This window comes from Nicotiana sylvestris, chromosome 2 (assembly GCF_000393655.2).
Source record: "Nicotiana sylvestris chromosome 2, ASM39365v2, whole genome shotgun sequence".
In the NCBI taxonomy this organism is placed as follows: domain Eukaryota; kingdom Viridiplantae; phylum Streptophyta; class Magnoliopsida; order Solanales; family Solanaceae; genus Nicotiana; species Nicotiana sylvestris.
The window spans coordinates 13,944,085-13,958,604 of record NC_091058.1 but is presented as its reverse complement, the minus strand read 5'-3'; the positions used below and the strand labels follow the sequence as shown (position 1 = coordinate 13,958,604).

The window sequence follows — 14,520 nt, the reverse complement described above, 5'->3', positions numbered from 1 at the left end:
GATTTGTCTACCTATATTGTAGTATAGTATAAAAAAAATATGTTAAGTATTTATTTATTTACTAGGGATATAATTTTTTTCTCACTATTTGAATTGTTTTAGAATTGCATTAATATAATAGCATATTTTAATCAAACATAAATTTTGAAGGACAATTTTATCTTTAACTAAGCTAATGCATGCATTAAAACTCATTGCATTGCTAATAGCATGGTTTTCTATGCATTAGTTATGCATATGATAATACCAAATAGGGTGTATGACTAATGCTTGCATAAATAATGCATAGGTTCAAAAAGTGTACCAAACAAAATATTATCAATACACAAAGCTAATGCATGCATTATTTTATCTAATGCATCCTACCAAACGACCCTTAAAACACCTATTACCTACCACAATAAGTGACTAATTTATTTTGGGCACACCCATTAAGTAAATACTAAATTCTAGACAAAATAGTTAGTGTGAGTAAACAATTCTTAACTAAATGTTGCAATATAGTTATAGTAGCACTTACTTATCTTCTCGAATGTGAGGAGTAAATGACTTTTAGGAATACGTACATAAGGGTAATTTTGGAAAAACAAATTGGATTTTTTTTATTATATAAATGGACACTTATTTTGGACAAAAATAAAAAAGCAAATTAATCAGGACCGGAGGGAGTATTTATTTATAATATATGTACTCCGCACCCCCATTAATGATTAATATCACTTCTATGTTAAAATTAATTGCTTAATAAAATTCGAAGAACACGTGTTATCATATTTAACTTTTATATCGTATATTCACAACTTTGAAGAATAGTATATTTCATGTCTATTTAACTAATAATTGTTGAATAAAATACTTAATAAATCAAATTAACATTGTAAAGTTCATGTTTATTTAAACACGCTATATAATATTACGGGCGAGGATCAAGTAGTTTAAATGGAAGAGGTTATTAATCAAAGGCCATGAGAAACCTAAATTTGACGCTAAAACATAAGGCACCATCACAGATTACATATTGGCCCAGAAATATTGCTTTTCAGAATTAACTCAGATTTTTTATATGTTAGTAGATGTTTCTAAAAGAATATTTATTCGTTTTCGATATTTTTACTAAATCAATTAATTTAATCCTGAGAGTTACAAATTAAAGTTATAATACATGCCACTCATTCATGATAATAAAAAATTATATACACGAATATAAACATCGAATATAGATAAGTTTTATCCCTTCGTCCACCCATATTGACGTAGTACGTCCAGGAGTAATAGAAGTAAACTACACATACTAGCTTTGCTATGGCAAGTAATAAACAAAATAAGATACTAGTACAAATTGCAATAAACTGAAATTTTCATTTCTAAGATTTGGATTAAGTTCTACTTTAATTCAAATAATTGAATTGTACGAGATTGAATAAAATGAAATAAAATATGAGCATAACAGATAATAGATAATTATAATGCTAATGGTACTAGTTTGGGATTAAGACATCACTACAACCCTTAGAAATGCATAAATCTCAATTCTCTAAAGCAATTATGAATAAACAAGCAGCCTCTGTCGCATTACGTATCGCAACTTTTTCTAATTTCATCACCTCCTCACACGTTGCAGAACTAAAATATTAGAAGAACATTTATAGGAATATGAGTTGAAAGGGAACTTTTTCGAAAATAACTTGTGGCCAAAGATGGAGCAAAAGTTTATTTTAAAATGTTTATGTAAAAGATTACAACGAGTTTAGATAGTATAATTAGTCTGATTGGCCAAGCTAGAAAAATCAGCTTATTTTGAGAAGTGTTCTTTAAGTGTTTTTCGAAAAAGTACTTTTGGAGAAAAACAGTTTGTGTTTGGCTAATCAATTTAAAAAGCACTTTTGAACAATAATTTGGGTTTGACCAAACATTTCAAAAAACACTTTTAAGTGTCAAATTACAAATAAGGACATGAAGAGAATTGCTTAATAGTTAATATTATATAAGTAGATAAATAATTACAAAGATTTATTATTAAAGATAATAATTAAGTTTTTTATTTAACTAAAATATAAAAATAAAATCGAAAAGTACTGTATTCTTTCAAGATAATTCGAATATATCAAAAAATCATTCAATAAATATGAAAGTTCATTTTGTATTACTTACTAGTCTAAACAAATTAAGGTTATTTTGGTATATATAATATTTTGCAAAGGGTATTTTTGGTAGGAAGAAAAGTCAAAATTGTTTCTGCTTCTGCTTCTGGTTCTGGGGAGAAGCTACTTTTCAAAAATGTTTATGCCTCTAGCCAAAATTACTTTTTTTCGAAAAAAATTTGGCCAAACACCTCAAATTGAGCCAAAAAGCACATTTTTGAAAGAAAAAGAAGAAGCACTTTTGTGTTTTCTCGGTGAAAAGTATGTGAGGCAGTGAAAGTACGTAGAATATTTAATTGACTAATTAATTTGTTCACTTTAATTAACAATATCATTAATAAAATTAAGTGATGTTTCGGGTTAGATGTGTTCTTCCTTTCCTTTCGTTCTTTTTATCTTTCTAAATTAAGAAATATAAATCTTTACTTCGAGAACTACCTTTCAACTAATTGGTCAAACACACACTTGCATTAACATACTTATGAATTTTGTCAACTACACCCACTAAACCTAACAATAATTTGATTAACTTAATGGAAGAAATTGTTGGGTTCTGATGAAATATTAAACACATGAGACTATTATTGTTAGAAAGAGAATCCAGTAATGGACTAAATCTGTTAAACTACAACCTAACAACTATGTCTCAATTCTAAATTAGAATTAATGATATAGTGGACCAAAAATATGTAGAGCCCATTTGGATTGGCTTAAAAAATGACTTTTAAGCAGCTTTTAAGTGTTGGAGCTTATTTTATAAATAAACGGTTATTTGTTTGGATAAAAGTGTTGAATCTTAAAAAAAGTTGTTGTAGTGTTTGGCAAACAAGTGCTGGTAAGCACTTTTTCCTATTAAAGAGACAAAAGTATCCTTAAAGTTGTTAACATTATAAAGGAGTTGATTGCTATAATATATTTAATTATGAATTAATGCAAATAAAAAATAATTTATATTTTAACTTAATTTGAATTTAATTGATTACTTTAGATAATTTTTATAAATATAATTCTTGAATGCTCATTTTTTCACCACTTTCAGTCAAGTAAACTTCCATAAAAGTCTCAACCTATTTAAAATACCAAGTCGTTAAAGTTTAAACTCTCCATTTAACTGAAATGGAAACATAAAGTTAACTAACTGGCTAGGAATCATGAAATGTAGCTACTAATCTGATGTTGTTAATCCTCAAAACCATAACTGAAGCACTCATGCAAGACGAGTAGCTAAGTTTTCATCAACTTCTTTTGTCAACCAGTGGTATATATAAATAACAAAAACAAAAAATAGAGAAGATGGGAGGAAATATAATTAGTATTTCTGAAGACGTTAAAGTAGTATAAGAAACAGAAAAGCTTTAATTAGCATTTCAAAATGAAGATAAAGTAGAGATGAAGATAATTTGAGGAACGACAGTCTTCAAAGTGAAGGAAATAGGAGAAGTACAATATTTTAGATTTTATTTGATCGAGGATAATTTTGGTATTATAAAAACTTATTAGAGACAAAAGAGTAATTTTATTGGTCAAAATAAAATGGCTTTTAAGTCAAAATCGAAAAAGTTGGGGTCAGCCAACTTGCTGCTTTTGGCTTTTTTAAAGCTTTTTTTTAGCTTTCTTTAAGCAGCTTTTTTATTTGCCAAACACTTCAAAAATTTAAAAAGTGTTTAAGAATTAATTTGACCAGTTTTTAAGCCCATCCAAACACCCTCGTAATCAGAAAGTATTGCGGCCATTCTAGCAACAAAAAGGAAAAAAGAAAAAAAAATACATTAGCTCTTTACATGAAGAGTTAAGGTTGGACAAATTTTGTTAAGAAATGGGAAATGTTAATGGATTAAATATGCTAATGGAAAACCGTTGATGATTGGAAAAATAATTAAGGCTGAGTTTACCATTTTGAAAAAGAGTGCTAAAAAGAAAAATTCTGAAAACTCTTGGTCCTTGTGGCTGTGGGCTGTCCAACGGGACGGGAGGGGAGGGCGAACAACACAAATAGCCACTAAAAGCAGTGGCTTTTATTTTAAAGCTACTGTTTTCAATGTATTTAGACGTTAGTCACTCCTTTAAAAAATTTATACCTGACTGGACGAAAATACCCTTCTGGTATAACTTATACCTACGCTATCAACACAAGCAGCAGTTACACAAAGAGAAGAAGCGAGCAGCAGCAGTTACCACAGCGGCGATCAACTAAGGACGAACCACCATTTCTCTTCCCGATTTCAAAAATTCAGCATTCTAATCCAAAAAAATGACATAGATAAACAGTAAGTTGTAATTTCATGTGTTTCTATCGATTTTTATTTCGCTATAGTTATACTTTTTTAGATCTGTATTGATTTGATTATATATTAGATAAGAATTTGATTTTTTTTTGAATTTCTGGATTGATAAATTTATAGACACCGCCTCCTATGATAATTCTGTATTCCGGACATAGTGTCTTCATTTTGGAAATTGAATTCAAAAAAATAAGAACACTATGTCCTTAACTTTGATTCTACTGGCCTCATTTTGCAAATTGAATAAAAAAACTTAAGGACAAAATGTCCTTCACTTTGTTGTTGTTCTTCTGTATACAAAGTCCTGTAGCTTGAGTTTCAAATTGTATGTTTTAATTTCTGGTTCAAATGTTAAGGACTGACAGTCCTTAACTTTTAATTCCATGTTTAAATGTTAAAGGAAAGGCAGTCCTTAGCTTTTAATTTCTGGTTCAAAATTTAAGGACTGACAGTCCTTAACTTTTAATTCCATTTTTAAATGTTAATGACTGACAGTCCTTAACTTTAATTACATGTTTAAATGTTAAAGGACATGCAGTCCTTAGCTTTTAATTTCTGGTTCAAAAGTTAAGGACTGACAGTCCTTAACTTTTAATTCCATATTTAAATGTTAAGGACTGGCAGTCCTTAACTTTTAATTCCATATTTAAATGTTAAGGACTGACAGTCCTTAACTTTAATTACATGTTTAAATGTTAAAGGACAGACAGTCCTTAGCTTTTAATTTCTGGTTTAAAAGTTAAGGACTGACAGTCCTTAACTTTTAATTCCATGTTTAAATGTTAAGGACTGACATTCTTTAACTTTAATTACATATTTAAATGTTAAAGGACAGGCAGTCCTTAGCTTTAATTTCTGGTTCAAAAGTTAAGGACTGGCAGTCCTTAACTTTTAATGCCATGTTTAAATGTTAAGGACTGACAGTCCTTAACTTTTAATTCCATATTTAAATGTTAAGGACTGGCAGTCCTTAACTTTAATTACATGTTTAAATGTTAAAGGACAGACAATCCTTAGCTTTTAATTTCTGGTTCAAAAGTTAAGGACTGACAGTCCTTAACTTTTAATTCCATGTTTAAAACTTAAGGACTGGCAGTCCTTAACTTTTAATTCCATGTTTAAATGTTAAGAACTGGCAGTCCTTAACTTTAATTACATGTTTAAATGTTAAAGGACATGCAGTCCTTAGCTTTTAATTTCTAGTTCAAAAGTTAAGGACTGACAGTCCTTAACTTTTAATTCCATGTTTAAATGTTAAGGACTGACAGTCCTTAACTTTAATTATATGTTTAAATGTTAAAGGACAGGCAGTCCTTAGCTTTTAATTTCTGGTTCAAAAGTTAAGGACATGCAGTCCTTAAGTTTTAATTTCTGGTTCAAAAGTTAAGGACAAACAGTCCTTAAGTTTTAATTTCTTGTTCAAAAGTTAAGGATTGGAAGTCCTTAACTTTTAATTTCATGTTTAAATGTTAAGAACAGACAGTCTTTATCTTGGTCTTGCACTTACAGTACACTTGTTCTTAATTCTACAAGGATTGCTTTATAACGTATGTCCTTTGTTTCCCATTCTCTTGACTTGTAGGATGGAAACAATATGCATAATAGTTGCTTTTAATGGTAGATGGACTGAAGACTATAAATATCTTGATCATCAAACAAAGCTTTTCCTAGCACCTGAGTCAATTCAGTTTGAAGATTTCGTTAAACAGATTTTTGAGCTTATTGAATTGGATAGAGAAAAGTTTGAAATAGTGATATGGTTTGATATCAACCTTGGAACAAGCAAAGGAATGCTTGTATCCAAAGATTTAGATCTTCACACATGTATAGAGTTGCTAAAAACTCATTCACTCTTCAAGAGCTGTCGTTTCATAGTTGATATTTCGGAAAGAGTTTTTGCATCAACAAGCAATGAACATGCCAACACAAAAACTCAACATGACAATCAAGAGCGATGCCAACAGATAGTTGAAGTAGATATGGTTGAAGCTCAACCATTAAATGAAGAGGTGCATCAAACATTTGATTCTATTCAAGTAGAAGGACAAAGCATTATAGAGATTGACAACGAACAAGCTTTGGGTATTCAAGTCTTAGAGAGTGCACCGGTAATCGAAGTAGTTGCTGACAAAACCTGCACTCAAATAACTAGACGAAGATCAAATTTGAAACAAAAAGAATCCCCAACTACGATATTAAGAGAAAATGCATCTTTGGATAAAATAAAAGTCGGATCAGTATTTGACAAGAAGAAGAGCATAATTAACTGTTTTTCCAATATAGCAATCAAAGGACATTTTGAATTCAAAGTTGTTAGATCAAGATCAACAAGATATTCGTTGACATGCAATGATGATAGGTGTCGTTGGTGTGTGCGTGCTTTCAGAATTAAAGACTCAACATTATTCAAGATAGTAAAGCTTGAGAAAAAGCATGACTGCTCTGTTAACACTAGGAAAGTAGATCAAAGGCATGCTACTTCAAAGTTGATTAGTGGTTACATTATCGATAATCTTCGGGACCCAAGATTTGAAGTTACACCAGCTTTTGTCATGGCAGAGATGCAAAAATTGCATGGACTAGACATTGGATATCACAAGGCGTGGCGTGCTATTCAACATGCTTCCGCTTTAATAAGAGGAAGTCCCGAAGAAAATTATGAATTATTGTGTTCATACTTGTATATGATGACAAGTAAAAACCCGGGAACTTATACTAACATAAAGATAGACGACAACAACAGGTAAACAATTTAGGACATGCTGTCTTTAGCCTTGTTAACTTTTGAGTTATAACCAGAAGTTGAGGACTGCCTATCCTTAAGTTTTGAACTTGTAATTAAAAGTTAAGGACTTCCAGTCCTTAAGTTTTGAACTTTGAAATAAAAGTTATGGACAACATGTCCTTAACTTTATAACTTGTAAATGTAAGTTAAGGACTGACTGTCCTAAACTTCAGGTATTTTAACCTTGTTTTATATTGTATTTTCAGGTTTCTTTATATGTTTTACGCATATGGATCATCGATAGCTGGTTGGAATCATTGTAGACTAGTAATTGCTGTTGATTCAACTTTTTTGAAGTCAAAATATCGTGGTGTTTTATTGATTTCAGTTTCAAAAGATGCAAATAACCAATTTTTTCCATTAGCCTTTGGAATAGCAGAATCTGAAAACAACAATTCCTATGAGTGGTACTTTAGTCAGCTTCGCAATGCAATTGGGAGCCGTGAGAATTTGATTTTTTTATCAGACAGGCATCAAGCTATTGCAAATGGCATTGTAAAGGTATATCCTGAAAGCCATCATGGGATTTGCATCTATCATTTGGAGCAGAACCTAAAGCGAAGAAAGGTGAAAAGTGAGGTCATAAAACTTTTTCAAAGTGCTGCAAGAGTATACAGGCGTAAAGAATTTGACATATACATGTCAGATATTGCAAATGTAGATAAGAAAACTTATGACTACTTGATGGAAGAACCACCGGAAAGATGGGCACGTTCTTGTAGTCCACGGCGAAGATATGACATGCTCACAACAAACATAGTTGAGTCGATGAATTCAGTGCTATTAGAAGCAAGGGAGCTGCCTATACTAAGAATGATGGATTTCATTCAAGTGAAGCTACAACATTGGTTTTATGAAAGAAGAAATAAAGCAGAAGGAACATTTTATGATGTTTCTTGTTGGGTAGAGGAGGAATTGAAGAAAAGAATAGATTTAGCATTTACTTTGAACGTAAGTATTATGTTTTATGTTTATATTATGATTTTAACATTTTTTAACATAATGTACTCACTTATAATTTTTCAACATTGAAGGTCTACCATGTTGATTCATGGCGTTCTAGAGTTGAAGAAGAAGGAATAACTTTCTTGGTGGACTTAAACAAAAGAACATGTGATTGTTTTCAATTTCAACTTGATGAATTACCATGCATACATGCAATTGCAGCTATCGAGAAGAGAAACATCAAGAAGTCCGACTTTTGTTCGCACTGGTACTTAAAGGAATCTTGGCTGAAAACATATGAAAGACAAATACATCCTGTAGGACATACTGATTCTTGGATTGTACCAGAGAGTGTTAAGTCACAAATTGTTAAACCTCTAGATTTCAAAGTGCCACCAGGTAGAAGGCAAAAGAAAAGGCATATTCCTGCTACCGAGCCATCAAAAATAACATTCAAATGTGGTCGTTGCAGAAGAATTGGTCATAATAGAACAACTTGTATATATTCTCCGGCACTCCATCCATTTTCAAGAAAGCATAGAGAAGAGTAGAAATATACACTTATGTTTATCGACTCTTTTAAGTTTTTGCTATAGATTGTATTCATTATTATTCTAATTTGAGCGGATGCCTAGATTTTCAATATTTATATCTTGTTACGTTCTTTTAATTTCTTTTGAGTTCAACAATTAAAAGTTATTAACAGGAGTCAGTAAGTTCAACTTGCAATTTTGAAAACTTAAGGACTGTCTGTCCTTAACATTGAATTTCAAGTTCAAAAGTTAAGGACATGAGGTCCTTAAGTTATAGTCCCATGTTAAAAACTTAAGGACTGTATGTCCTTAACTTTGAATTTTAAGTTCAAACGTTAAGGACATGAGGTCCTTATGTTATAGTCCCTTGTTAAAAACGTAAGGACTGTCTATTCTTAACTTTGAATTTCAAGTTCAAAAGATAAGGACATGAGGTCCTTAAGTTATAGTCCCATGTTAAAAACTTAAGGACTGTCTATCCTTAACTTTGAATTTCAAGTTCAAAAGTTAAGGACATGAGGTCCTTAAGTTATAGTCCCATGTTAAAAACTTGAGGACTGTTTGTCATTAACTACAGGAGACCTTAAGTTTGAAATCCAAGTTCAAAAGTTAAGGACATGAGGTCCTTAAATTATAGTCCCATGTTCAAAACTTAAGGACTGTCGGCCCTTAACTTTGAATTTCAAGTTTAAAAGTTAAGGACATTTGGTCCTTAACTTTGAATTTGAAGTTCACTTACACTTAGTCATGAACAAATACTAACAAACTCAATGGACAAATCAACAGTTGAGAGAAACAACGAAATAAATAACAAAATGCCTTGACATAACTTTTGAAATTGTAATTTTGCATAGCTGTTACAAAAAATTACGCTATGCCAACAAAACAAAATATAAGTGCCTTTTCACAAATTTACAGAATATTTCAGAACTATGCTAAACTGGCAAAATTCAGATGTCACCTTTACAACAATTTTATACAAAATAACACCACAATTTCTTTACAACTCCTTTGGACAGAATGTTTCATTTTCACTCTCATAATCATCACCAACATTTTCTGGTGGAGTATCATAACCAGAATTTCTTTTCCATTCACCATGTGTCCAAAGATTTGCAGCAAGTTCTTTTCGAAAGTCTTTTATGTCTTCGGGTTGGAATTGCTGCACGTCCTTTCCAATCATCAACAACTCGGCAAATTTGACCAGGAATGCACCACAATCAGTCCTAAGAGAAATGTAAGATATGCAGTGAATTAAACAATAAATCTTAAGTACATATAAATAATATAACAAATAACAACACGTACGATCCAGTTTGGTGTGGTGATCTTTGCCACTGTATATCAAATTTATTGAAGACATTCCCAAAAGACTTGTGATTTTTGTCAAACTGTGAGAACTTTAGCAAATGGGGGATCATGCGTGCATACATTTGCATGTAGTTCATTCCTGCTTCATATGGCTCACTGTATATGGAATCATATACATCAATCTTTTTTTGATTCAAGTCCAATACTCCCAACAAAAAGTGTGTCACAGCTTCATCATCTTCTGAAGGAAGCCGACATGGAAAAAAGATTTTGTCAACCTCAGTCCATGCAATTCCACATCTACGGCTGTCCCCGCACACATATGGTGTCAGAAATAACTGATTATCACCAGCACACCAAAACTCATCACTAGCATCTTCACTGAAATCTTTATACACAAGTGCCATATAATTATCAAAAAGAACATCAGTAGTTGTGCATCGAAAAGGATGATCGCGAGGGTGGTAGCATTCCTTCTTTCTCAGATAATAGAGAGCAATGTCAATATGCTTCATAAAAAGGCAAAAAATAAAACAAATCAATAACAAATCAGTCATAAAATAATGAAAAAATGATAAATTAATAATAGAAAAAATAAATGCCTTGTGAATTATCTAACCTTATCATCAAGAACAAATTTGCTATCTGAAAGCTCAAGGAAAAATATTTTGCTACTGATTTTTTGATGATACAATTTGTATGGTTTTTTCCTCACACTATTATCATCAGCATATAAATCAATTTGTCCCCTGAAAATTTTGAAAATGTCAAGTTAGAATTTAATCCTGAACTTAGCCTTTCATGCTGAAAAATTAATGACAGACAGTCCTTAAATTTGAATTAGAAGTTCAAAAGCTAAGGACAATTGGTCCTTAACTTATAGATTCAAGTTTAAAACTTAAGGACTGTCTGTCCTTAAGTTTGAATTCAAAATTCATAAGCTAAGGACATGCAGTCCTTAAGTTTGAGTATCAAATTCAAAAGCTAAGGACACTTGGTCCTTAACTTATAGATTAAAGTTTAGAACTTAAGGACTTTTTGTCCTTAACTTTGAATTCCAGGTTCAAATCTTAAGGACAAGAAGTCCTTAAGTTTTAAACTTGAATCTATAAGTTAAGGACAGTTAGTCCTAAAATTAGTCTTACAATCACAGAAGTTAAGGATGTAGTGAAACACATTAAGAGACTTACTCTTTTTTGCGACCTCTCCTTTTCTCCTTGCCCAACCACACAATGAATTTCTTCACTAATTTTTCATCTTCTTTGGCATAATGAAAAATACACCTACGAGTATAGGTTGATTTTATCCAACCTGAACTCTTCAGAGTATTTTGATTGTCTGCCTTGGAACTTACTGTTTTTCCTTCCTTATCAAAAGGAGATTTCAACTGCCAGCTTAACTTCTTGTTCCTTTTACCTCGACCAAGTTCTTCTTCAACATTTCCTTCACCCTCCATAGTCAAAGTCGCATCAATGTCCATTTGTGTACTTGGAGGAGTAGGAATAAGAAGAGAAAATGACGGACCATCATAACCAATACTGTCTCTCTTTCTTTTCCTTGTATATTGGTTAAGATCGTCATCATTGGTGTCCTCTTTGTTTTCCTCTGCTGGCGACACTATATATATATATATATATATATATACATATTCATATTAGTTTTTTGCAACAGGTCAAATGAAGAGACAAAATTTCAATTGTACATATAATAATTAGGGCACAATCAGTACTTGTCTTCTCCGCAGTACCTTCTTGTGTTTTTTCAAGAGATAACTCAGCTAAGATATTGCATGCATCATTTTCTTTTTCTTGCAATTCCACATTTTCTTTATCTTGTAGTTGTTTACCATGATCTTTAGATGCTTGTTGACAAGATTCAGCAAAAATATTTACAAGAGCTAACATGTTAATAATCTTTAATTAAAACAAACATATATAAAATTAAAAAAGCACTGCCTAACCATTTGCAATATCCAAGATCATTCCAGCTACATCATCATCATCACATGTTGCATCTATAGATTTGGAACCAATCTCACTTCTGCCTATGTCTTGAGATTGTAGTCCAGTTTTCTCTTGATACTGCACTCCAGCTTCTTCGCTTGCTGCTTCAAAAGATATTGTAACATTTGCAATTAATACCCATTCTAATAATTCACTAAAATAAAGATACAATATATAATGAAAATTTTATCTAACCTTGACTGGCACAAGTTTGAACTCCAAATTTTTCTTTGTATGACAGCGGTGTAGAGAGATCATACGTTCCTTCTAAGCATTTGCATACAATCTCGCTGACACTTGTCCCTAATGGACTTGTTAAATCCTCCTGTGATTGCAATTCACAAACTCTACAAATTTTCTCTGGCACTCCTTTCTCTTGTTGATTCTCCTGCTCTTGACAATCTCCTAAATCTTCAACTTCTGCATGCACATGCATAGTTTATATGTATTAATCTATTGAATATACATTTCACCGGAAAAAAATCAAAATCTATATCTAACCTTTCCCAATATCAGTAACATTTTCAGTTTCATCATCTAGATGTGCATCTCTAAATTCTCTTTCATACTGACCCTCTGCATGCACATCCATATGACGTTCAACACCACCTGCATCTTGGTTGAATATGCCAGTAGGCTCAGTAGCACGACAATGATCATCAACTCCATATTTTCTAATTGGAACACTAGATTCTCTATCTGTGTTCATCTGATCAGCTTTCCCAAACATGTTCATCAAAGTATCAAGCTTTGATCCTAGAGTTTTCTTTAAATCCTGAGAAAGCAACTAAGTTACAAAGAGAAGGACAAGTTTAAAACTTAAGGACAGGCAGTCCTTAAGTTTGAACTCAAAGTTCAAAACTTAAGGACATGTAATCCTTAAGTTTGAACTCCAAGTTCAAAAGTTAAGGACAAGAAGTCCTTAACTTTGAATTCCAAGTTAAAACTTTCAAACATATTACCAGTCGCGATTGACAGAAGATGACAGAGAAGATGAAGGAGCAGAAGTTTAACTGAGATTGCAGTTTGCATGCGAGGAAGATGAAGAAGCGCAGAACACGGAACCCTGAACCGCTCTCGTCTGAACTCTGAACGAATGAAAATAAGGGTTTTCGTCGATTTTGGGATTATACAAGAAATAGAGAAAGGGTAATTGTGTCTTTTCCCCCTTAGTAGTGGCTATTTTTGATAAGCATTTTAAATAGTGGATATAAATTAAATACACCCTTATTTAGTGGCTACTACACGCCATTTTTACCGGGAGAGGAGGCATTTGACCGGGGCGATGGCGGGACGGGCCTTAAACGAGATAGGATAGTAAAAATTGTGTGGGGTAGCCACTTTTTAATGTGGTATTTACTTTTTATCCAATATTTTTAATGCTGAGCAAAAGTAGCCACTAGTCTATTAAAATTAATATGAAAAGGCAGTATTATCCTTTCCTTCCCAAACGGAAATACGCCATTTTCAGATTCATTCCTTACAGCTCCACTTCTCCTTTTGCAATGGTGTTCTAGGGTCCGTATGAGTGTTTCCATTATTTTCATATATGAAATCCAATTTTGAACAGAAGAAACAAAATGCATTAATCATATAAATTTTATAAGCCTCTCATTTTCTTTTGTGTCTGCTTTCAAGAGTTGAATTGCCCGGTAAACCATTCACTCATAATAATCACAAACGTGGGAGGACATGACTTTTGTTTTTCTAAAAGAAGTGACTTTTAGATTTTCTTAAACAACAGATAATTAGGAAAAATATGGTAAAAAGCCAAAAAATTGAGGACATAGATAATTGTGTTAAGGACATGTAGTCCTAAAGTTAAATTCAAAAGATAAGGACATGTAGTCCTAAAGTTAAATTCAAAAGTTAAGGACATGTAGTCCTGAAGTCCTAAACTTAGAGTTTCAAGTTCAAAAGTTAAGGACATGTAGTCCTGAAGTTAAGTTCAATAGTTAAGGACACAAGTTCAAAAGTTAAGGACAGACAGTCCTTAACTTACAGTTACAAATTCTAAAGTTAAGGACAAGCAGTCCTTAACTTATAGGTACAAGTTCAAAAGTTAAGGACATGCAGTCCTTAACTTACAATTACAAGTTCAAAAGTTAAGGACAATAGGTCCTTAACTTTAACTTACAAGTTTAAAAGTTAAGGACGCTTGGTCCTGAAGTTTGAGTTCCAAGTTTAAAAGTTAAGGACGCTTGGTCCTGAAGTTTGAGTTCCAAGTTTAAAAGTTAAAGACATGTAGTCCTGAAGTTAAGTTCAAAAGTTAAGGACATGTAGTCCTGAAGTTTTAAGTTCAAAAGTTAAGGATATGTAGTCCTGAAGTCTTGAACTTAGAGTTCCAAGTTCAAAAGTTAAGGACATGTAGTCCTGAATTCCTGAAGTTAAGGACATGAGCAGAAGGGTATTTTCGTCCGGTCAGTTAAAATTTATTAAAGCAGTGATTAAAGACTAAAGATATTTTAAACAGTGACTTAAAAGTAAATACATGTGTTATTAGTGGCTAACTGTGCACTT

General features: G+C 32.0%; 2 protein-coding genes across 2 annotated transcripts; one reads left to right on the top strand and one right to left on the bottom strand.

The window, feature by feature from the left end:
• Positions 1 to 5,889: 5,889 nt before the first annotated feature.
• On the top strand, positions 5,890 to 8,704 carry LOC138882728 (uncharacterized). The gene is made up of 3 exons (XM_070163352.1): positions 5,890 to 7,166; positions 7,415 to 8,159; positions 8,243 to 8,704. Exons 1-3 carry the CDS (start codon positions 5,890 to 5,892, stop codon positions 8,702 to 8,704), a joined length of 2,484 nt encoding a protein of 827 aa, XP_070019453.1.
• Positions 8,705 to 9,686: 982 nt separating this feature from the next.
• LOC138882725 (uncharacterized) lies at positions 9,687 to 11,901 on the bottom strand. Its single transcript, XM_070163347.1, has 5 exons — positions 11,727 to 11,901; positions 11,188 to 11,614; positions 10,617 to 10,746; positions 9,995 to 10,506; positions 9,687 to 9,912 (listed from the first exon to the last, which is right to left on the bottom strand). Exons 1-5 carry the CDS (start codon positions 11,899 to 11,901, stop codon positions 9,687 to 9,689), a joined length of 1,470 nt encoding a protein of 489 aa, XP_070019448.1.
• Between the last annotated feature and the right edge of the window lie 2,619 nt (positions 11,902 to 14,520).